Source organism: Dromaius novaehollandiae, chromosome 5 (assembly GCF_036370855.1).
Source record: "Dromaius novaehollandiae isolate bDroNov1 chromosome 5, bDroNov1.hap1, whole genome shotgun sequence".
Taxonomy (NCBI): Eukaryota; Metazoa; Chordata; class Aves; order Casuariiformes; family Dromaiidae; genus Dromaius; species Dromaius novaehollandiae.
Window position 1 is genome coordinate 19,333,689 of NC_088102.1, and position 22,408 is coordinate 19,356,096.

At 38.7% G+C, this 22,408-nt stretch overlaps 1 protein-coding gene across 1 annotated transcript in view; it reads left to right on the forward strand.

Moving 5' to 3' along the window:
* Nucleotides 1-15,298: 15,298 nt before the first annotated feature.
* The window catches only part of CATSPERB (cation channel sperm associated auxiliary subunit beta), a 45,364-nt gene continuing 38,254 nt past the window's right edge, over nucleotides 15,299-22,408 (forward strand). Inside the window, exons 1-4 of the mRNA XM_064511851.1 lie at nucleotides 15,299-15,358; nucleotides 18,112-18,178; nucleotides 19,522-19,617; nucleotides 20,178-20,327. Coding sequence (XP_064367921.1) covers nucleotides 15,299-15,358; nucleotides 18,112-18,178; nucleotides 19,522-19,617; nucleotides 20,178-20,327 — 373 coding nt within the window. The remainder of the gene's footprint in view (nucleotides 15,359-18,111; nucleotides 18,179-19,521; nucleotides 19,618-20,177; nucleotides 20,328-22,408) is intronic.

The following is a 22,408-nucleotide window of genomic DNA, read 5'->3' on the forward strand; positions in this document are numbered from 1 at the left end:
CTAAACTACAGAGCAGTAATTTCTGGAGGTTCATACTGAAAGCAGAAATGGGCATAGTGCACACTTGCAATGGGTGAAGCTGGTATCTTTTGCTTCAGAACAGATACTGGCAATACAGTACTGTTTCAAAAAAGGGAAACAGCATGCTGAGAAATTAGTTAGTTTTGTGCAGAAGACACAGAGATATTTATTGCTCCACTTGGGGCTGGGATGGCCTCAGTTGAAGGATGGTGTCCAACTCCAGATACTGTGTTTCAAGAAAGATAGAGACAAAATGAAAAGGTACTGGCCTGTTTAATGAGCAAAAGAGAAAGCATGGACACAACATTTTAATATTCCAGCCTAAAAGTTTGTTGAAAAAGAGGACAAAGACTGATTATTCTCTATGTCTACTAGGAAAGAACTGCATAATCACCTGATTACAGTTTACAAGGAAGTTTTAACTAGTATCTGCTTCTATTTTTTTAAACTGCCTAGCAACGTTTAAAATTTCTATGAAGTACTGAAGCAAAAGGAATGTGCTCAGATGTAACCTGTGTATCTTAAAAGTTTGATTGCTGTTGAAGATGAGTGAAAACATGGTTTTTATTTACTTATTTAGTTTGCTGGTATACGTCTTTAAAGAAAGCTGTTCTTACCAGCAATCCAAAAACGCTATGCAAAAAGTTGTTTTTAACTTTCTAATCATTTCATCAAAATTTGACAGTTCTCAAAATCAAAAATGATAAAAAGTTCACTTTGCAAAGGATATGTGAAGAACTCACCTCACTGATGATTAGGAAATAATCTTATATAATTCATCCATTGGGTAGATACATATTTCTGATACAGTAATGGTCCATTTGGTAAACAGAATTGCTAGTATTACCAAAAAGTACAGGTTTCGGCAATCACAGGAGCTCTATCCTGTGTTTAATTCATTAATTCTTTATTGTCTGTTCTACCCCACAGGCATTGCTTTGTGAAAGCTTTCCATTACATAAAGTATGAGCAAAAAGCTAAAACAAAGGTTCACTGATCTCCGCAGTCATAGGCCTCAGCATACATTCCTCGGGCTCCTTTCATTTCAAGGGGTGTGTTGAGTATGCACACGGTTCCTGGTCAGGCCACTTGGCCAGAAACATGGTTTCACAAAGTGAAAAGGTTTGAAAAGGTTTAGTAAGTGCTGTTTTGATCTCATTTGGGAAGTTCCCTTGGTGATTTTCACAGACTGTGCCCATCTTAATCAGCTTAGCTGAATGACACTTAATTCCACAGGATAAAGAAGCCATGGTGTCACTCAACTGGGATGGAGTTTCTTCCAGTTCTCTCTCCTGCAAACAAGCACAACCATACTGAAATCAGCAAAAATGCTTTTAATTCATTTTTTTCCTTTTAAGTCTCATTCCATGGTACTATCACTTTCTTTTTGACTTAGCAGCTTGAATCTGATATTTCTGTCTATGGGAACTGCAAGTACTTGGTCATGGTGAAGGGCTATGCTAATAATATGGAACAAAACACTGGCAACAACAAAAGCTTTTGTGTGCTCAGTTTAAAGCTGTATTTGCTTTAGCTCAATGAGCTGGTGGTCTCTTTGAATTTGGATATGTGCTGGCTTATTAAAAGTAATCTTTTTTTAAAAAACCCACATTCTTTATTAATGGGACACAAGCATGGGATAAAGCTTAAGAAGGTGGCTTTTACTACATCTTTTCTAACGTTACTGTAACAGGTATCTGGAAACTCCAGGATCACCACTCTGGACTGTAGAAATCAATCCATTTACACCTCAATCCTAAACAATTCACATTTATAATGGATCTATTTCCAGATGAAGCATGTTTTCAGCTTCAAACCCATTCTGTACTAGCCTGTGTTCATTCATATTTGTCAGTCTGACACATAGGCACTTCTTCACTGATTCCCAAACAAGTTCAGGTACTACAGGAAGGACTGGGTCTATCATGTCTTATGTTGATTTTCTGATGATTGTATTTTATTACACTTAATTTACACATATAACCCGTTCCTTTTTCTTTTACAGAGCTTCCTGTTGGCAGTGTAATATTGTGTGAACGGCATATAATCTTGACTTCTTTTGCAATAACGTGTGGGCCAATGCCAACTTTTTGTTTAAAAAGGGTGTGAAAGGATTTGGCCTATGAGAGAAGGATGCTAAACATTAGCCGTGACATCACTTGAGCACCTGCCTCATGAATAACCCCGGATACTCTCACAGATGCAGGGCAGAATTGAAACTCCATTTAGTATCGTCTGCCATAAAATCATGTGTCCTTTCTGCCTTTAGTTACTAACTTAAGTTTTGTTCTTGTTTTATAAACAAAGAAAGAAAAGGAATTTTTAGCTGATACTGAATACCTGATTACTGTAAACTGTACGCTCTGGACAAAGGCCAACTGCGATAATCATATTTTGCTTTAGTAAACTTCTAATTCATTTCATAAACTGTTTAACATGCCTATCTTAACTTCCCATCTCCAGGTGTTGTACAGTGTTGCTAGGTTCTGTTAAACACTCATGATTCATCTCTACTCAGCTGATTTTGTGTTTTCCTCTGAGCATAAAAAGCTTTAAAAATACATAGATTGTGTTACAACAATGAAAAAATCATAACAAAATTAAGAGTGCAGATGTTTTGCAGATGAAAATGAGTATGTAGCAGATTTTGCTCAAAAGTTTATTCTCCAATTACCCCAACCTTCTGCCTTGGAGTGAGTGTTTATTTAAATAAAAAAGTCAATAGCCATGAGTGCTTCAATGTTTTAGCAATGTTTTAGCATTTTTTCACTGCATGAAAAATGGGACAGAATTAAAAGTGACTTAGTTGTGTACATACTGCCAAGTTCTCTCAGGAGCTGTTTTCTTGTAGAATAGACAAAACAAGATGTTATTGTTTGGCTCCATTGCAAATTTTTTGTAAAAGCCTTAGGTCTTAAGGTAAGGTCTCAATGTGAAAAGCTCTGCATTTTCCAACCAGGCATTATCACACAGATTTGCTCTAAGTGCTTCTTTCTGTACAGCTGATGGGGAGAAAGAGAATTGCACCCAACAATGCAATTTTTTCCAGTTGCTTTTAAAATATGACACCTCATTCACAATAAACTAAATTTTAAATTTTAAAGACAGAACGAACAGAACTGAAAATATACCATGGGGAATGGGGTAGAAAATTCTAATTACATCTTGTCACATTCAGTCACTGGAGACAGGGCTGGGGAGTTCAAAAGTCAAAAGGCACACCAAAACTACACTGTTCATAACTGAATGTTAATTTTTCTGTATTTCAAAATATATGGAAACCCCAGTAGTGGAACTGCCCTCTTTGAAAACAGCTTCCACACCGACTTGGACAGAGTTGTGGTCAAAATTAACTTCAGCTGGGTGATCATTGTGAGAAGGTCTCTGTCATACTCTGTCAAAGAGACTGAGGAAGGTTGCCCCTAATCAAGATCATATAAGATTCACTCACTTGAAATGAGAAGTAGGAGCTATTTTAGAAGACAGCACTTTTTCTATCAGGATAACAGCCCTCAAAACCAATAGAGTTACTTTGAAAAGTAACTTGTAATGCTATTCCTCAGATGATATTTATTTTTTGATCTCCACTGACATATAATCTTTGTATTATGAAATTACAGAATTATTAATTTTATTAATTTTATTTTAATTTTTTGACAAACTCTTCATTGCACTAGGTACATTCCACAAAGAAGGACTAAGAAAGAAGTGGAAGACTCAAGAAAAAGCCATGCCTAGGTGAATATGGGGCAGTAGAAAGGGATGAGTGTTTGTGTATGTGTGTGTGATGTTATGCATTTGGTTTATGTGTGCATAGAAACGTGTGCATGTAGAAGGAACTGTAGAAGAAACTGATAGAAGGACAGCAAGATAGTTGTGTTGTATCAGGAAGAACAGAGAAACACAAAAGGTAACAGAGAGCTGACACGTGGGCAGTAGAGCTGAGCTTGGCTGGACACATGGGCTACTTTGGCAGTACCAACTATCTCTGAAAACTATTTGATTCTTCAGTGTGCTGTGGCTGCTTTAAGATGGTCTGGAGTGCATCAAAGCTAATATAAGCATATTTATAAATGAAGTTACAGCATGAGATGGCAAAATGGCAGAGATTTAAGTCATTTTCATGTTCAAATGATGTATTTTCTGTATCTCTAATGTGCTGGATTTTCATTAACCTTAATTCTGAATTTCCTAGGTTTACCATGTTTAGTTTAAAAATAATATCACTCAAAAATCATCTGTAAAGAAAACTGTCTGCATTTTGCTCTACATTATGAAATCTATTTTAAAGTAGTTTTGTCAGGGAATATAATTCCAAGCATTGGTTTAAACAGTTTTGGCGGAAAATTAGATTTTTATTAAATACACATTTTTAGACAAAAAGCCTGTTTTCTGGGGAAAAACTTGTTTTCTTTTAAATTAACTAATTAAATACTCAGAACTATTTTTTAGCCAAAAGCTGAAAAGTTTCACTTTGGAAATACTCCCATCTTTTCCCATGGGAGTTGCAGCTCAAACAACTTGTTGTCCTCTATTAGGACTTGGTCTCTCTAATGAGATTACAGCTCCAAGGAAGCACTGCAGGCAAGCAACAAGACAGGACACTGACAGACACAGCCATAAGCCAAATGGGTACTCTGCGTTACAGCTGCCAGGACCCATCAGGTTGACATTCTCTGGACTTAAACTTCTGGATTTTGGCTGAAGGTCTTGGGGAATAGCTGGAAATGTGACTTCCCGTTGTGTTCCAAGATTCAATACCATCTGTAACACAATTTCCGAGAGCAGTGGAAAACAATTACCTTGTCTTCTGCCTTGCTCCCTAGAAAATGCAGTCACTTAAAACGAGACTGTAAGTGGCCTCTACCATTATTCATATATTTGAACACGGGAACCATACACAATTTTGATGTGGTTAGTCTCTGGCACCTCATACTACTATTCCTAGTATCTTCCAGAACTGGCAGTTGATAGTTGATTTAAATCATTTTATATCCAGTGTCTGAAGTTGGAGTATACCAATTAGCATTTATATAGCCCTTAACAATACTGCAAAAAGTCCATCCACAAAATACCCATCACCATACAGCCTTATCTCCATTTACATTAGACTTCCCGTCTTTCCCATCCAACATATGGTTTCATTTTGAAAGAGCAGACTTACAGTAAACTGTATCATAACTGCTACACTGGCACATGCTGTAATTTATAACAGTACATCTGTTTGAGGAAGATTTCCCATACTCACTGAATGCTTAAGGGCTTTTAAAAATAATAATTTTATTTATACATTTCTACCTTGAGTAATGGATATGGGAAGAGAAATGAGGATTCTTACCCATCCCTCCAAGAATTTTAGGTTTTCATTTATTTTACAGGTCCAGGCTGACTTTTGGAGAGAGAACAAAGGCATCAAGCTCAGGATCCCTTGTACTTAGAGGCAAATGGGATCTTAATTCTACTTCAGTCCCCCTGGGTTTGCTGCTCTTGTAATCTGCTGTATTAGATGTTCTGAATAGCATAATTTACATTTTTGAAATGCAAATGTGGGATCACCAGATCCCACAATAGGAGCTGGAAGGCTTCTGAAAACCTACTGGCTCAGATCCCAGATGAAGACTTGGGCTTGCCCATATGAAGTGTTTTGCCTGTAGATCGGCTGAGGTGCAGGAGTGACACATGCATTTAAACTTCTGAAGTTCCTAATGATTTTTTTCCCCTTTCTTCCTTTCCTGACTCAGCAAAGCTAGACATCACAGGCACACAGATGATTAACAGGTGAAGAGAACAGTTTATACTTAAAGTCTGCAAGAAGAAACTCCTGGCTCCTTCACTAGGAACTGCTCAGTACTCAGACCTGATCCTGGCGCCCCTGCTCCAGTGCTAACTTTAAGCAACATTTCAACTCCAAGCCTGACCCTACTGAAAAGGTATGATCCAGAAAACAACCTAATCATCAACAAAATAAAATCTACGTGCAACCAGGTTTTGTCAATTCTGTCTCTTGAAGAGCAACCTCAGGAGCAAATTCCTCGCCCAAGGAAGCAAGCTGGCCTGGGATATGTACTCCTGAAAGACAGATGCATCTGTTATCATGACCAATAGCGAAGATCAGCATTGAATACTGACTTTGAAACCTACAGAGAATAATGTAAACAACCCACTGAGATGATGAGGACAAGTTCATCCTCCTAGTGTTATTGTTTTGAGCTGGCTGTGGACTGAGAAAGCTGACACACTTGGTTAATCTCTCCATGATTTGCTTTGCAATCGTAAGAATGGTAATTTTTTTTCCTTTTTTTTTCTAGTAGATTTTACAGTAGTTTATACATTCTGTTGCAAATTCTACAGCATCAAAATTGCCATATATTTGAATAGGTAAGTTACATGTTTGATTGGGGAACAGACCAGTGAGTGTTAAGTGCATCTTTGCTTTTCACTTTGCAGTGCACAATGAAACCTAGTTTCAAAGGACTAGCAATTTAGAGAATCAGGTAAAAAGGTGCCATGAATTAACAGGTCTTTGTGAACTGAGTAAACTTATAACTCATAACTTTAAATAAAGTTAAACTTATCACCTTTTTTCCCCCTCTTACTCTAGGATCTTTCATTTATTCCATTTGGAAGTTCATAACTCCTTCGGCCAGTGAGAGCTGGATTACAGTTCCTCATTTAATGCACACGCAAACTTCTCTCTCAATGTTTAGCCAGAGGATCAGACATCCAGTGAATGAGGTTCAGTCTTGTGACAGTCATTTGTTGCAGCAATACTGTCTTTTGTTGACCAACTGAGCTTTCTCACTGTTCTTTCTTGCTTAGCTGCCACCTGTATAACCCATAACTGATGCAAACTTGTTGCTTGTACAAGTGAGGGACAATCATTCTATCAGGCCAGCTTCATCAAATTCTTTTTAGCAGGTAAGTCGCCCCATTGAGACTAACACTCATATTCATATGCTTGAAATACATTCTACACATCTTATAAAACCCAGACATGGTGCCTTTCAGGACTAAGATCACAGTTCTGTAAGACTGTATCATGAGAAACAAACAAACATTTTGACCACTGAAATACAGCACAAGTCAGTTAAGACAGAACTTCTCATCCTCCAAACAAGATATAAGGCACAGATTAAGGAATACCTAAACATTCCCAGAATAAGAAAATAAGGAGAAGGGAACAGTTATATTTGCCTTCTTTAAATGTGTCATTTTGCTGGATTTTCACCAAAAACATTTGCTTAAAATTTGGATCATATTTCCTGAAAGTTCTGCAAATTCATACTGGTGTTTTGTGCCTTTGCTTTTTTTCATAGTCTTGGATTTCAGTATCAATTGTTCCCATGGTTATGCTCAACACTGTTCTCTGAACACAGCCTGATTTTGCCTGAAGTATGTTTTGACACAATGGGTTTAGTTAGGAGAAGTAGGTTTGGGTTGTTTTGTTTTTGTCTTCTACATAGTTAAGATAATGCTCTGTGGCTGCAGCTTATTATACACATTATTTCACAGACAATCATAATTGTCTCTCTTACTTTGTATTACCCAACTCTGTTTCTGCTGTCTACAAGCACGCTAAGCAGGCGCCATCTTTTCTCTGTGTGTACATGATGATCAGGTCAAGGAGGTCCTGACTCGCTTCTGAAACTTTCAGTGTCAAATACAAAATTAACGATAAAAATACTACTACATTTATTACTTAAACTCCCGATCAAGACAGACACTGTCAGTGACATCTATGTTAAATGCTGAAGTGGAACTAATTAAAACCCTGCTTGCCCTTAGGACGTATTTTTTGCTGTTATGTGTTGGTAACACCATATACTGGCTTTTCAGTTTGGTGGCCAAACTAATCAAATGAAAAATAATTTTGGTTTGGGTAGAACTGAAAACATTTTATTCAAGCCAAAACAAAAGCATTTATTTTGATTTCTGCTTATACATCCCCTGGAAAATCAAATTTAAAATAAAAATGCAATTTTAAAAGTTTTGTCCAGAGATTGCAGCAACAACACACATTGACCTTTCTGTACTATTTTCAGTTTCTGAACAAACTTTATCATCAAATTTGATCTGAATGTGCTAATAGTTCAGACATTCTGAAAGAAATGTTTTTCAGCAAATCCAGTATTTGCTAAAAATAGGACTCCCTCCTCTGCTGTGAATATGGATCAACAAGTTTTCTGTTGCTTTGAAAAGATACTGGACTCCAGGAAGGAAGAAGCGATTTAATATTCCTCCCTGCGCTAACAGGAACTCCCTGGAGTTGAACTTACTGTCCTCTGTTGAGGGGATTATTTTTTAAAGCAATTTGGGCTGTTCTGCCCAGCTGGCCGGCATGTTCCTCTCGCCACAGCCCCCTCGCTTCGAAGGGGCCTTGCGAGCTGGGGCAACCACGTTTCAAACCGTGCACGCCACCAGGCAGGGGTGAGCGCCCCCAGCATAAAACTTACACCAGCTACTGGGAACGCCAACTTAACCGGATGGACTGACCGCCTTCCCCCGGCTTCCCTCACACCTCGGGCACTAACTCTGTGCCGCCGCCGGCGCCCCTCGGCGACTAACAGTGACGACTCCGGCGGCGGCGCTGCCGTCAGGCCCCGCTCCCCGCCCGCCGCCCAGGCTGACAAGATGGCGCCAGCCGCACGCAGGCGGCTGTGGGCTGCGCTTTTCCCCGGCGCTCTCCGCGCAGCAGACTAGTCTTGATCTCTTCTGCCACACAGTGGCTGCTGCGGAGAGCAGCCGGAAAACCAGATGGCAGGCGTCTGCTAAACAGGGAGACTTGACAGGGATTTATTTTTTAGTCAGTCCGTTCGAAGCGGGAGAAGCTGGCCCTTCCCTCCGCCCCAGCGTGTCCCCGCGCCCGGGCCCGTGGTGGCGCATCAGCAGGCTCCAGAGCCCTCTCATCTTGCCCAGGCTTTTCCCAGACTCCTCGGGTGTCCTCTCCATTTGGGGGGAAAAAATAGGAGCCGGTTTCATTAATTCTCACCCTGTTATTATCTGGTAAACAGATCATGTGAAAAACGGTTAACAGCCGCAAGGCAGTCTGCCCTGCTCTGTGCAGCTGGTGGGTGCTGCACGGGTGTCCCCGTGCTAACATTTCTCTGAGGGGAGAAGACAGGTATCTCCACCAAAAAGCACAGTACAGTGGGACTGTTTAGCCCGTTTCCGCACTAAGGGGGTTACGTGACTCCTGGGATCCGAGCTGGTGTGTCTGAACAGTTTGCTGTACCAGTTTGCCCATTAGCTTCTTAAACAGGGTAATACACTGAATCGTATAGACACTGCTTCAGGCACTGCCAAAGCTGAAATCAAAGACATCCACTGTTAGGGAGTTGCAGACTGAAGAAAGCAGTGCTAGTACTGCTATATCCTGTCATTTAAAGGGAAATAGAGCTTCTCGAATCAGCTTGGCCATTGCAGCAGGGCATCCTGCCTTCAGTCAGGTGAGGGAAGCTGCTCTCTTCATTGCAGGGGGGTCAGAGAAGGTGCTGGCACTGAGCCTCTTCGCGGTCATAACACACAGAACTGGATTCATGGTGTCCGCAGGCCGTTGGTAAGGAGCACAGGAAAGTAAGGAGCCACCTGATGCATTTGCCTGGTGAGCTAGAAACACACGGGTTTCGCCACAACTCTGACCCACCTCAGAATGGACAGAGATAGGGAAGTATGTCTCTTTACCAGCCCATCTTAACTCCTAAAGGAGACATACAGAGAAACTGCTTTAGATTACATCGTATTTTCCCCTAGTGGTCAGAAAGGTTTTGAACTCAGGGTTGTGTCTCAGGCCCACGGCTGGTAATGGCAGAATTCCTGATCTTCCTCGAAAAGGACTGCTGCATTTAAGGTTACAGAATGTATGGTCAGATGGAGTTATTTTTCATTTGCACTGTTCAAGAAAATTTTGGTTTGAAAATATGGCTTTGTTATGCCATTTCCTTTGCTGAAAAAATTGAGTTTCCACATTACTCGAAAAAGAAAAATGATGGCCCTGTGCAGCTTCCAACACAATTCAACTGATGCTTGCATACATGCAAAACAGCTGGTTTCTGGATTGGCTCTTTGACCACTCCATCTCTCTAGGATACAGAATGACAAGAGAGACTCTTCATCATTTTCATCCTTACAGTCAACATGCATAACCTGTAGGACCCTGTCTCCAGGTGTTACTCCCTGAGCATTATTATTTATATATATTTCTGCAAGGTCTGATTCATTGACCACTGAAGCCATTGGTAAATTCTCCTCTAACTGACCCACTCATCACAGACGAATGCCGGCAGGGAGCTGGGTTCCGTTCTGCCAAGTTTCAGCCAAAGACACAAAAAAAGGCAGCACCTCTCCCAGAGAACTTACAATCTAAATATAAGATAAAAGATAATAGTAGTCTGCCATTGCTCTCTGTTCCTAGCGAACAATTTGAGTGTTCATAAATTTCAGAGACTTCACTGCAAAAAATTCTGCAAGTTTAGCATAACTGTGTCAGTATAGTTTCTCTGGGACATCCTGAAAGTTTTCTTTCCTCCGTCTGATGATTGACATTCCTGAGTTAGTTGCACTAACTAAGTTATTAGCACTAGAATGAACTTCTGAAAAAATTTCTTTTTAAATCAATGCACTCAGCCAAGCACTTTCTGTATTGCCTCTGCTAATTCTGGAGCTAAGTGTGTTTGAATAGAAATGTGTCTTCTTAGCCTTTGCTTTCTCAGTTGGCTGATTCTACAGTGATCCTATGTTCTGTGTTTGCAAAATGAGATTTGCTGCTACAGCTTTACTGCAGGGTCAAGTATTATGAAAAAGTATGTTGAGAGAGAGCCAAAGCCTTGTTTAAACACAGATGTCTTAAATATTACAGATGTCTTCCATGGTTAGCAAATAGGAAAAGGGGGCTGGATAGGACTGATGATGAGTGAACCTTTCACTGTTAGATCTCCAGTCTCAAACAAGTACAGAACACAGAGAATTACTAATTACATGTTTGTATCTGATCATTTGAAATAGGTCATAATGGACAAATGCTCAGTTCTTAAAAACCTGCAACGACAGGAGAATTCATTGTTTTATCACATATACCAACTACTAAGAACCCTTTTTTCTGTCAGCAGCATATCCTTTAAATTAGGATTGGGAGGGAAGCATGTGTTGCTTTTTCTTATGCTGTGCCTCTTCTGCTGCTAAGCAGTTTGGGCCTCAGGAATGTAAAGAGAGCACATAGCAGTAGCAAGAAATCCAGAAAATAAAAAGAAAAGTCAACCCAAACTAGTTTATGGAAACATAGGGAGAACAGAGACAGGGACACCATTGACCTTTAGATATTTTGTGATGGGAAGGGAGTGTGCTATTTACAGTAAGTATTTGGAAAGCTCTCGCAGTTTCTTTGAGACTAAGGGAAATGAGCTTGGCAGTAGGGACTGCACTGTGACCTTTTTATCCTCCCCAGTGATTGTTCTTTTTTCTTGATTGACTTTCTGATGAAAACTGAACTTAGTGGAATATTATTATACCTAGTGATTTCTTTCATATGGATTAAAATTCTCTTTTTCAGTATGAGCTTTCATTTCTGATTTTTTTCTCTTCAAAGATGCTTTTCTGTTATTTTAAACAGTGATTGCAATTACTAAATACAACTTTTCACTGCTTGTTTTAATCATCTTGTTTCACTGGCTTGTCATTGCTTTTGCCCCCGCAATGCTTGGCAGCTCTTGCTCTCCTACACTGATAACTTGCTGCTGTCCTTATGATATTTTTAAGATCTTATTTTTAAGGGAGTGATCCAGAGGCTTCTGCAATACATAGAATTCTCTATACTGAGTACGGTGTACTTTGGATCAGTATTGGATATCAAAGTTGACATATTGAGATCAAGAGTCTTCTCCTGGCTATGTCAGAGACATTTTAGATGACTTAAGGACAACACTTCACCAGCCAATCTTATTTTCACCATCTGCTGTTTGATTGTGCCAGTTTCTGTCTCAGGCCCCTTGGAAATCAGCTTGCTGGCATTTATAAAATACTTTAATATCTTTGCAAGTGCAAAAAATTAGTTATAATTCTATGAGCTGAGTATCGTAATATCTAGATGTTTTGTTCTAATATTTATATCACATGATAAGTTAGACTGTAAAAGACTTGTTGCTGCTATCTGTTGCCACTTTCACAGTCCTACTGATTTAAGGGGCTGCTCAGATGGTTTAGATATATATATTTGTATGTATCTATGTGTATATGTTAATATGCATAAGGCATATATATAGGCTACACAGGGCAGTAATGGCACTGAAAAAGAGCAGTACTGTTTTTATTTCTTCAGTCAGGTTGTGCTTCCACCTGTTGAACTTCTTCGTTTTTCAGTTTGCTCCAGTGGCATTTGCCTTGAATTATCAACCATTCCCTTTTATTATTAGCATTATCTGAAGTTCTCTCCTCTGAGGTTTGGGGATCAGGCTTTACTGTGGTTTTGCCTTTGGCCAGCAAGTAAAACTGCCTACAGTCATGTCTACATTATATTGCTGCACAGCTGTTTATGGCCCAACAGCTTGTATCCGAGCTCATTTCTGTGTGTGTCTGTTCCCTGAGAGAGGGGGGAAAGGAGCAGCATTCAGAGCTGTGTGATCAGCTGGTAAACTTATCACCTGGATTGGTGCTGTGACCTTTATTCACTGTCTATAGAAGGATAAATACGGATACTTGTGAGAGAAATGACATCTTTAAAAAATAGGGACATTAGCTATTCCCTTTAGATTTTGCTCTTAGCCATATATGCTGTGGTCTGGGGTATAAGGAATCTGCGGCAGGCAGGCCGGAGGCGAGCACGCAGCTCACGCCAATGATCAGTCGATCGCACGCAGCTGTGTGAGGGCTGGCTCAGATGCTCCTCATCCCTGCCTGCAAGTGCAGTAACTGCTGTGTTTGCAGGGTGAAGTAAAATGTGCTAATCCACGTGAAACCAGAACTTCCTCTTATGTTTGTAGCTTTGTCTGTCAACCTTTGTAAACTGCTTAAGGAAAAAAACAGCCTGCACAGACCAGCGGTAGCTAAGAAGTGAAATGGAGGTGAGCCTGAGCTCTCTGGCAACTGCAGCTGTTGAGACAGGAAAGCTGTCTGGAGGTTAAAGGCAGCAAAGATCACAGCCCCTGGTTTCGCTGTCCGGGGTTTCTGTGGCACCTCCTTCCCTGGCTCTCAGGGAAGGCACAGGCAGGCACCCCTGGAGGAGACCGCTGGAAACACCAACGGCCAACCGTCTCCTCCAGAAGCCTCCAGGTGCCCCAAGCTGAGGAGCCGCAGCTGCTTGCTGCCGGCAGAGCAGCACCCAGGGAAGCGCGGGTGGAGAGGTCTGCCCCGGTGCGGTGGGGAAAAGGGAACAATCTCTCTTCTGCTGTGTGCCGTACAACTGCATGTGAAGGAAGTGCAGAATACGGGGGAAAAACAGGAGTAAAGCTGGAGAAGTGAGACACAGAGAGAAGAAAAACAGGTATGTAAAGGAGGAATCATCAAAGGAGAGAATGCAACAGACTTTACATTTGTACAGTGCCTTCTCACCTAGACCTCAAGGTACTTTGTAAGTAAAAGCTTTCCTGATGCTTCCCGAGGTGGATGTGGAGCATCTGATGCACAGAGAAGGAATTAGCTTGTCCCTAGCTACACAGTCAGTCAAACACAGACTGAATCCTTGCTGCTCTGCTCCATCAGTTACCGCTTCCTCCCCTCTCCTTGTCTCACCATCATTATGCGGTGGTGTGAGGCAGGGCCAGATAAACAACATAACCTGCTTTTAAGTATAGAAGCTGACTGACTTGCTCGCAGTCAGCAAGATGTCTAAGGTAAAAATCTCAAGCAGAATACAGAAGTTCTCCATTTGAGTAAAAGGTGTTGTGAAATATCCTTATTTCTTGTAGAACTAATATAAACTCTTCTGTTACCCTATATTGTTAGACTGTAAACTCTGGGAGATTTCTTTTATTTTAACAGATGGGATCATTGATTTTGTGTATCACAGCTGCAACAATTTTAAAGATGCTTCCTCTGTCTTCAGGAGACACACATTTTGCAAAAGGCAAGTTGACCTTATTATTGAGTGGTCAGTTCTGTTAACTCGTTGATTAGCCGCACAAGCAGTAGTTACAGAATCACTTTGGAGACATAATAGTTAAATTTAACCTTCCCCTTCAAGTATTTCATTTTAAAAATGTTTTTGAACACTGCAGGTAAAACATGACTTACAAACTACTTCATAATAAAATGGTGGGCAACATATGATTTTTATATACATGAAGACAGTTCTTTCTCTTGCTCACTCCAGTTTAATTTACCTTTGTCATGCTGGTCCTTAGTTCACTGCAGTTTCCCAAGGCTCACGCCCCTTCCCTGTCTCATGGCAGGCACTGGAGGTGCTTCATCATCTCATCAAAATGCAGGTGCCTGGTATGCTGATGCAAGAGTCATTTCCAGTCCTGCAATGGTGTTATCACAGGCTCTTCAGAAATATGCTGAGAGTCAAATGTATGTCCTTTTGTGTTGATTGACAGCGATCTGGTCATTTGTATGACATCCCTTCCAGCCCTCTTTTTTGTTTTTGTTTTTTTTTTTCCTGTTTTTTCTTCATTAGAACATCTGGAAATAATCTATTTTCTTCTTTGGGGAAGAAGATGAACAGAAACTAGACAGATTACAAATATAACCTGCTAATGTAGGTTGTTCAAAAGGTATTTCAAAAATGGTATAGTGAGGTTTTCTCAACCTTTCAAGTTCTGAATTTGAGCATTGGTTTGTTCAGTATCATCAGGGGACTTGTTTGGAGTTCCACACCATTAGAATCTATATTAAAATCCTCTTATTCAAACCCAGCAGGTAGGTTTTCTAGGCAGATAAAGAGTAGAACCTAATCCGAATGTCTGTTACAAATAGAACCATATCTAATTTAACATACATCAGTCAGTGATCTGGGTCGATGGATGATGGGATGGATGGACCGAAGGATAAAAGGAGCTATAAAATGCATTCTAGCATAAACGAGAGAGTCAGCAGGAAGTTTGCATTCATATTAAGGAACTAGATCTTCAGAAATTTCTTTAATAATCACAGGAAAATTTCCTGAGGCACAAGGGTGATTTTCTTTCTTAAGATGCTATTTAATCTAAGTTAACGTATTACATGTTCCTTTTGCAAAATTGGTATTTGTCTTATAGATATTTTTGCAAAAGGTATTTCAGTAACTAAAATGTATTTGTTGCCTCTCCCAATGAAAGGTAATTTAAGCTTCTCATGCTTTACTAACAAAATGGATGGTGAGAAAGCAAGGTCTAAAGCAATCAAATTGTACCTAGATTCACAAAATCTGGTAAGTTCCTAGTTATGGGTTTGCATGTATTAGTTGCAGTTTGTTCACTTTATGTAAATAGAAACACATATTGTGGTTTATTACCTTATATTTGCATTAGGAATATTTTTCTAGAGATGGAATAATGGATTAACCTAGCATGTAAATGATGATAATTTGGATCTCCTGTATATGCTTATTCCTTATTGGGGTATTATTATTAATAAAGATTCATTTAGTCTGTTGAGAGGAGTTACCTAAAAAAACAGTTTGTGTCCTATAATTTACATAGTGTTTGAACTGAGGGATGCAATTCATTGAACTGAGCAGAATCACTGAATTAAATGTCAGTTATTGTTAACAAGTGACCTTAAAATTTGCATACAGTAATGCATTTCACAGATGGTATTTCTTTGAAAAATATATCTGGGAACCTGTGGAAACATGTACTTGGTGTTGACAGGCAAAAGTCTTTGGGCACATTTTGAATGTGCTCTCAGCTTGTCACTGAAAAGACGGCATTCCAGTCTTTTCTGTACCGGGAGTAAGCTCAGAAGCTATAGTAGTCTTGCAGCCAGATTTTGATTCTGAAACTTATATCTCCACTTTGTAAATGCATATTTGGCACCTTCAGTTATTGCAACCTATCACTTCAAATTTGATTGTTTTCTGACACAACTAGATGATCCTGAATATTCTCCGCGTATAAGTTTCTCTTCATGCATAAAATACATTGCTTTGAGTCTAACATCAATATATGCAAGTTATGATGCATGCAAAGTTCTTTTCATTAAAATAAAAAAATGCCGTAATGTTGCACAAATTCAAGGTTTGAATTAATTAACTGTAAATATTTCTATCAGCTGACCTCATTCTGTTGTTAGTATTTGCAACCACTACAAGTGACAAGAGCAATATTTATAAAACAAGAGGCTCTCACTCTCCAAAGTTGGTAGGGATGCAATATGCATTATAATGATAACTCAGAACCCTCTATGATCCTGAACTTATTGCAAGATATCTGCTTTCAAGGACAAATAGTTTGGGCAAACCAGTTCAATGCATTTTTCATCTATAGTAGTCTGGTAAGTGTTTGACTAGTTTAGTAATTGCAATGGAAAGCATAGCAAGAGATTTCCTGAGTTAAAACATGTATTTTTCCTTCCTTTTCAAAGAAAATCAGCTGTTACTTATATAATGTAGAGGGGGAGACTAGTTTGGAAGCGAGAAAGAAGCTTCTACTGACATATAACTCTGCGGGGCTTGCTCCCACCATTGAGATCTTCAACAGCACCTATTCTCAGATCTTCTACTTCAAAATGAAACTGGTAACATTTCATTTTTCCCAGTACATGTTTGATTAGCATGAGTTATAAAGTAGTGTCAATGACAATACTTACACAATGTTTCATTAATTCTCTGTGTTTTCGTAGAACCTGTGAGACCCACAGTCATGATTAGGAGTAGGTAGATACCCTACCTGTTCTTTATTCTTTTTCCTGTCTACTAGGCAGCTGGGTTAGCTTTGCAATTCTTCAGAATTAGAGACCAATACAAGAGAAACATGTTTAAATAAGGCTAAATGCACTTTGATTTATTCATTCCTGGTACAGTATTATGAAGTTCAGGGCTAAAATGGGGAACTTGATGCTTAATGAGAGCTAAGGTAAGTAGTGGCAGGTGGTGGCTGTTAAAACAGAGAGATGAATTGCAGAATTTGAAGAAATAGGGAGTGGCAAATTGGAAGCTAGAACTTCCAGATGGAAGTACTGAATCTCCTTTGCCCAGAAAAGGAGGAGTGGTATAAGCACAGAAGGTTTCATGATATTCTGCATATATCATTTTAGCTGAATGGAGGAATTAAATACAGAACAAACATGGAATTTAAGTTTGGATTGTTCAAGTAACTCTCCAGATCTTCTTTAAGCTTCAAACAGATCTCAAAGTAGTCTTGACTTCAGTCGACAGTAAGATATCTAAATTTCAAGAAACTTATTCCACATCATCACAAAATTGCATAAGAATCTGAAATTTAGTCTTAGCTCTGATATATCTTCAAGACACATCTGGTGCTGTAATTGAGGCCTGTCCACACCTGGATGCTTTGCTGCTTTATTGATACTGGTATCACTACAGTAGTACAAACAACCTCAGGTGATAAAGTTTATTCTTCACAGGCACATTATACTGCTATGGCTGTTCTCATACAGAGAGAAATTATTCTGACATGGATCACCTTTTGAGTAGCACAGTTGTATCCACATCAGTGTTGAACTGGTATAATTGTTTTTCCAACTGATATATTAGCTAAACCTAAAGGTTAGGCAAAATTTCACTGTATGTTCAAGAGCTGATGAAGGTAGTGTGATGTCAGATCTATCAGCACAAGCTGTTTAAAAAAGGAAAAAAAAAAGAACAATTTTTATCCAGCTGCTCAAGAGAATATATCCAAAGGATGGTCTGATCAGCTAAACAAAGGCTTGATAGGCAGCCAGGGTTTAATGGGACAGATACAAAAGCATAAATGACTCCAAGAATTCTGTGAATCAGCTGAGTCCTGGCATATCCTTATTGGCTCCGACCAGAGGTAAATTGAAGGAATTTGCTCCAAGGACTTTTTCATCCAGCAGCTCTCAACCTCAGCCTTGTGCTCTCTCATTGTGCAGTGTGTCACGGGCAATTAGGCACATAATCTGGGAAAGGAGGTGTTTTTAAATATGGTCTTTGCAAGAAAGTTTTATAATCTCTTATAATACTGGTTTTCATTTCTAAAGCAAACTGAAGACAATGCAGGTACTTGGGACATTGATATCCCCAGAGTAAACATTACATATAATACCGGTAAGAATTTTAAAATCATACTTCATATCACTGCATTTTTCTTTAGATTGAGTTTTTTAGGATCTTTAATGTTGTTCTATAATTAATTAACTTTTCTGTGTGTTCTGCTGTGTTAAATACTGTTTCATTTTTGCTGCTACTCAAATATTGCAGATTTTTATCCCCTTACAATGATATCATACCCATTCTATAGGTGGTTGGTTTTGCTAAACTTCCTTAAAATACATATTATCAGTGTATTTTCTTTGATTTTTCATTTTTTTCGAAGACTTTGCTGGTAGGAATGCAGTTATTTATTGATGGATGAAGGTATTCATTGCTCACTATAGCAGAAATGACTGCAGTTCAGTCTTAAAGTCTTTTTTAATAACAGTTCTCCTCACTTGAGAATTCATATCTACAGTCGCAGTGGCATATTTGGTTTCAAACTCCTGGACTTTGTTCATTAACACCCTGTTTTTTTCAGCCTCATTGCTGTTCATGTTTGTCCCTACCTGGTTTTCATATTATTTTTTTGTGCAGATTGGCTTTAACTTTCCTAGATTCAATCCTTGATAAAGAAGTCCTTTAGATGATTTTTCAGTGCTCCTTTACGCCTGCAATCTCTCCTACTTTAGTGTCTGGTCACTTTAACACTTTGCTGAGTCCTGCTTCCTTACCGTTATTGCAGATGTTAAAGAAATCTGTATGGCAGTGATCGCTGTTGTTGCATTAAACGTCCTCACAGTCTAAGCTGTTGGCAGTGTACTAGCATTAGCACAGCAATAGAGACACAGAAAACCACTTCTCTGGAGTAAGCTGACATTAGGGTTAGGAGGAGTGGGACTACAGATGCAAGACAAGTTTCTAAAAATCTTTGTCACTATGCAGTTGGGCAGTTGTGAAAATGTGCAGTTGCTTTGGAGATCTTGATACTAGTCTTCTGCCTGAACTAATCCTCAGTAGTGTGACAGGAGTCATTTTGGATAAAATTGGGCATTTGTATCTCAAAACCATTGGTGTCCCAAACACTGTCGTTTGTCACTTTCCTTACTTCATACTCTTTTACCTAACTTTCACTTGATGCAGCCAAGACATTTCCAGTGAATATTGAGAGTAAGGGAGCACTTTTATGTGTAAAATATCCAGGTATATGACTTCTTGTATTTGTCATATTCAGCTAACTTGTTATGTGAACTGTTTAGCTCTGTATTTTTTCTAGTCAGGTGCTGGTGTCCTTGCTCAGTAATCAGTGGTTACTAAAAAAACGTTCAGTGGAGAAAGTCCTTTCTGTGAGTATCATTTTTCTACGGTATTTTATAAAACTGAAAGATTTCATTAATATTCATTTCATGTTCAAGCAGACGTTGCTCCAATAGAGGAATGGTTTGTAAAATTCAGAATGCATCATGGATTAAATATGTTTACCACAGAAGGAACATTACTGGATATTCTCAGAGGTGAGAATAAGGGAAGCCCATTTCTGTTATATGTTGAAACAGAGACTGAATTCAGAATACTATCTCAAACATCTTTCCCTTGAAACCCAGCCCCAGCCACAGGAGACTTGAAGCTGGGTTTCAGATTCTGAAGCCCTTAAGCCTAATTTTGCAGTCTTCATAGTGTTCTTTTTAATACAGGGGCATGTAAAATATAATTTAAGAAATAAAAAAAGCTCTCTCAAATTTTACACAGATGCTTTTTGTCACTGTATATATACTAACTGCTTCAGCACAAATGTGTTTAATAAATTTTAGTTCTTCATTTTAAAAGCACAGTCTTATTTTTCAGTGATATTTTCTTTCTTGATATGTCTGTTCATGAATGTATTCTTCCTTTTGTACTAGAGGTAAAGCTATCTAATCAATTTATTTTCTTACATGTTTACTATACTTAACTTCCTGTCTATTACAGTTGTCATCTTAGTCCTCAAATCTGTAATGCCTGAAGACTGTTTCATATGTATACAGCTTATTTATGTTTTATCTGTGTTAAGCAGCTAGACTTTTTTCTTCCACAGAACCAATTCTTCAGTGGGAACTTGGTGAAAAAATAACCCCTGAAGGCCTTGATGCTGTGATACCTCATGTAATGAATATCACATTGTCAGAATCTCCTTGTGCTAATGATGTGGCAGTTATTGCTCTCATCTGTAATGCTACAGCTCGAGGTAGGTATAGATCTCTGGGCTTTCACAAATGCACAGTGACTTTGCAAGGTAGAAAGCAGTGAACATGTGAAAGAACTGATATTTTCTGAATTAGTTGTAATTTCTCAAATTACCTTCTGCAGTCAGCTGTGTTCTTCTTCTAAAATGAATTTAGCCAATGAAAGTGTCTGGTATAATGCTTTAAATAAAATTCAGGCATAGCCAGAAATTAAATAGAAGTATATTCTCTGTATTTTCATATATTTTACATTTTATTGATATATCCTCAACCTGCCTATTGAGTTTTATTCCTTTGTTTAAAAAAAAGGCAGAGCATAAAGAAAAAAAGATCTAAAAAGGCTAGATGAAATTATCTGAACCAGGAAAGAACATTCATAAATCTAGGAATGTTTAATTTAGAAATAAATAAAGGAAGAAAAATATGATTTTTCTATAAAACAGAGAAATTGCGCAGGAAAGGCCATTGGAGCATACGCATCCAGAATGAGGGCTCTCAGTGAAGAGTTTTTTTCTTTTGTTTTAAGGCAGGTTATCAATACTTAGACATTAGTATCTCATTATGTGTTGGGACAAAGAGTAATCTGGTTTTCGAAAGGCCTGTGTAGATTTTTATACAGACAACAGACCTGATCTCTGTTGTTCTTCTTATATCATTAGGTGGCATTCATCTCTCTGGATATGGTTATGTACAATGTGGGCATTATTTCTGGCTTTGTTGCCTGAACTCCTTTTATAGTCAAGAGAGAGAAATAAGCATTTTTAGGGTGCAAAGTTCATCTCATGTAACTGTAGATGGATGGCAGATAATTCAAATGTTGACATTGCTTCTCTCATAGAGGAAATGTAGACAATTTGTTCAGGTGAAGATGCTTACATGGTAGATATTTAGGGATAAATGAGAAATTCCACCCCATCTCATGTCAGGATGAAATGTTGACTTGTCTCTCTGACATTCCTCTCAAGCCTCAAATGATTAAAAAAAATTCTCCTAACCTCCCCACATACTTCTCCCCAGATCTCCTTGCAGCTTTCCTTCTCATTTAGACAACACCTGCCACTGTCCTGTACATCATATTTTACTTTATGTTCTGCAGACTATGTCTAAACTCCGCAATTTTTTTCTGCTAATATCACAAGATTCAGCTTTTCCTACACTTTCACAGTGTTGAAAGTCTCAACACTTTCCCTGTCTTGGTTATTACATCTTCTGTATTAGGCAAGGCCAGGGGAATCTTACATCTTCATATATGTTCAGAGTGCTGCCGCAAAATTTTTTTACACTTCCTTGCATTTCTCTACTAACTCCTTTACTGTTACTCCAAACATAAACTGCTTTTCTTTAGTATAAAGAAAAATATCTCACAATAGCTTCTCCTTACTCATTAAGAGTTTATGATATACCTATGATGCCCATGTCTCCCATAGGGTTGTTGAATTTTCTGCTGCACACTTTTTTGTTATTTCTCCAATGCTGCCCCTCACTCTTGGAAGAATTTGCAGACACTTTCAGAGCTGTCTTATTATTGTTCTTCAAATCTGTCCTCAAAGCAGTCTGCTGTACCAACAGCTCTAAAATTCAGAGTGTATTTAGACTGCTGCTATGAGAAACCATTGCCTCTCACACCGAACAATATCTCATTGTTTCCTATCTGCAGGTATTCATTGTGTCTCTTGCTTAGATTGTAAAAGAGGGACCATTTTACTTTTTTGTTCTGTGTTTATACAGCACAAATCAAAAGGGGACATCCCAGTCCTTTAGTACAAATAATCCATTATACCAATACTGAAATTATGGGAATTACTAATAATATTTAGCATTTTTTCATAGCACTTTCCAAAAGTGCATAAGTGCTATTTTCCTCATTTTCCAGATAGACACCTGAGACACTGAGCAGTGATATAGCTGGCTCCAGTTATTCAGTATGTTGATGGATTTTATTCCGGTATCTAACAAGTGGTCCCTGCCTTAGACTTTGTGTTGATCATTATCCAGGTCCAGGAAAAAGTCACACTGTACAACAAGTATTATGCATCTGACTGTATTATAAAGGCTTTAAAACATCCTGTGAAAGTGGATGTGA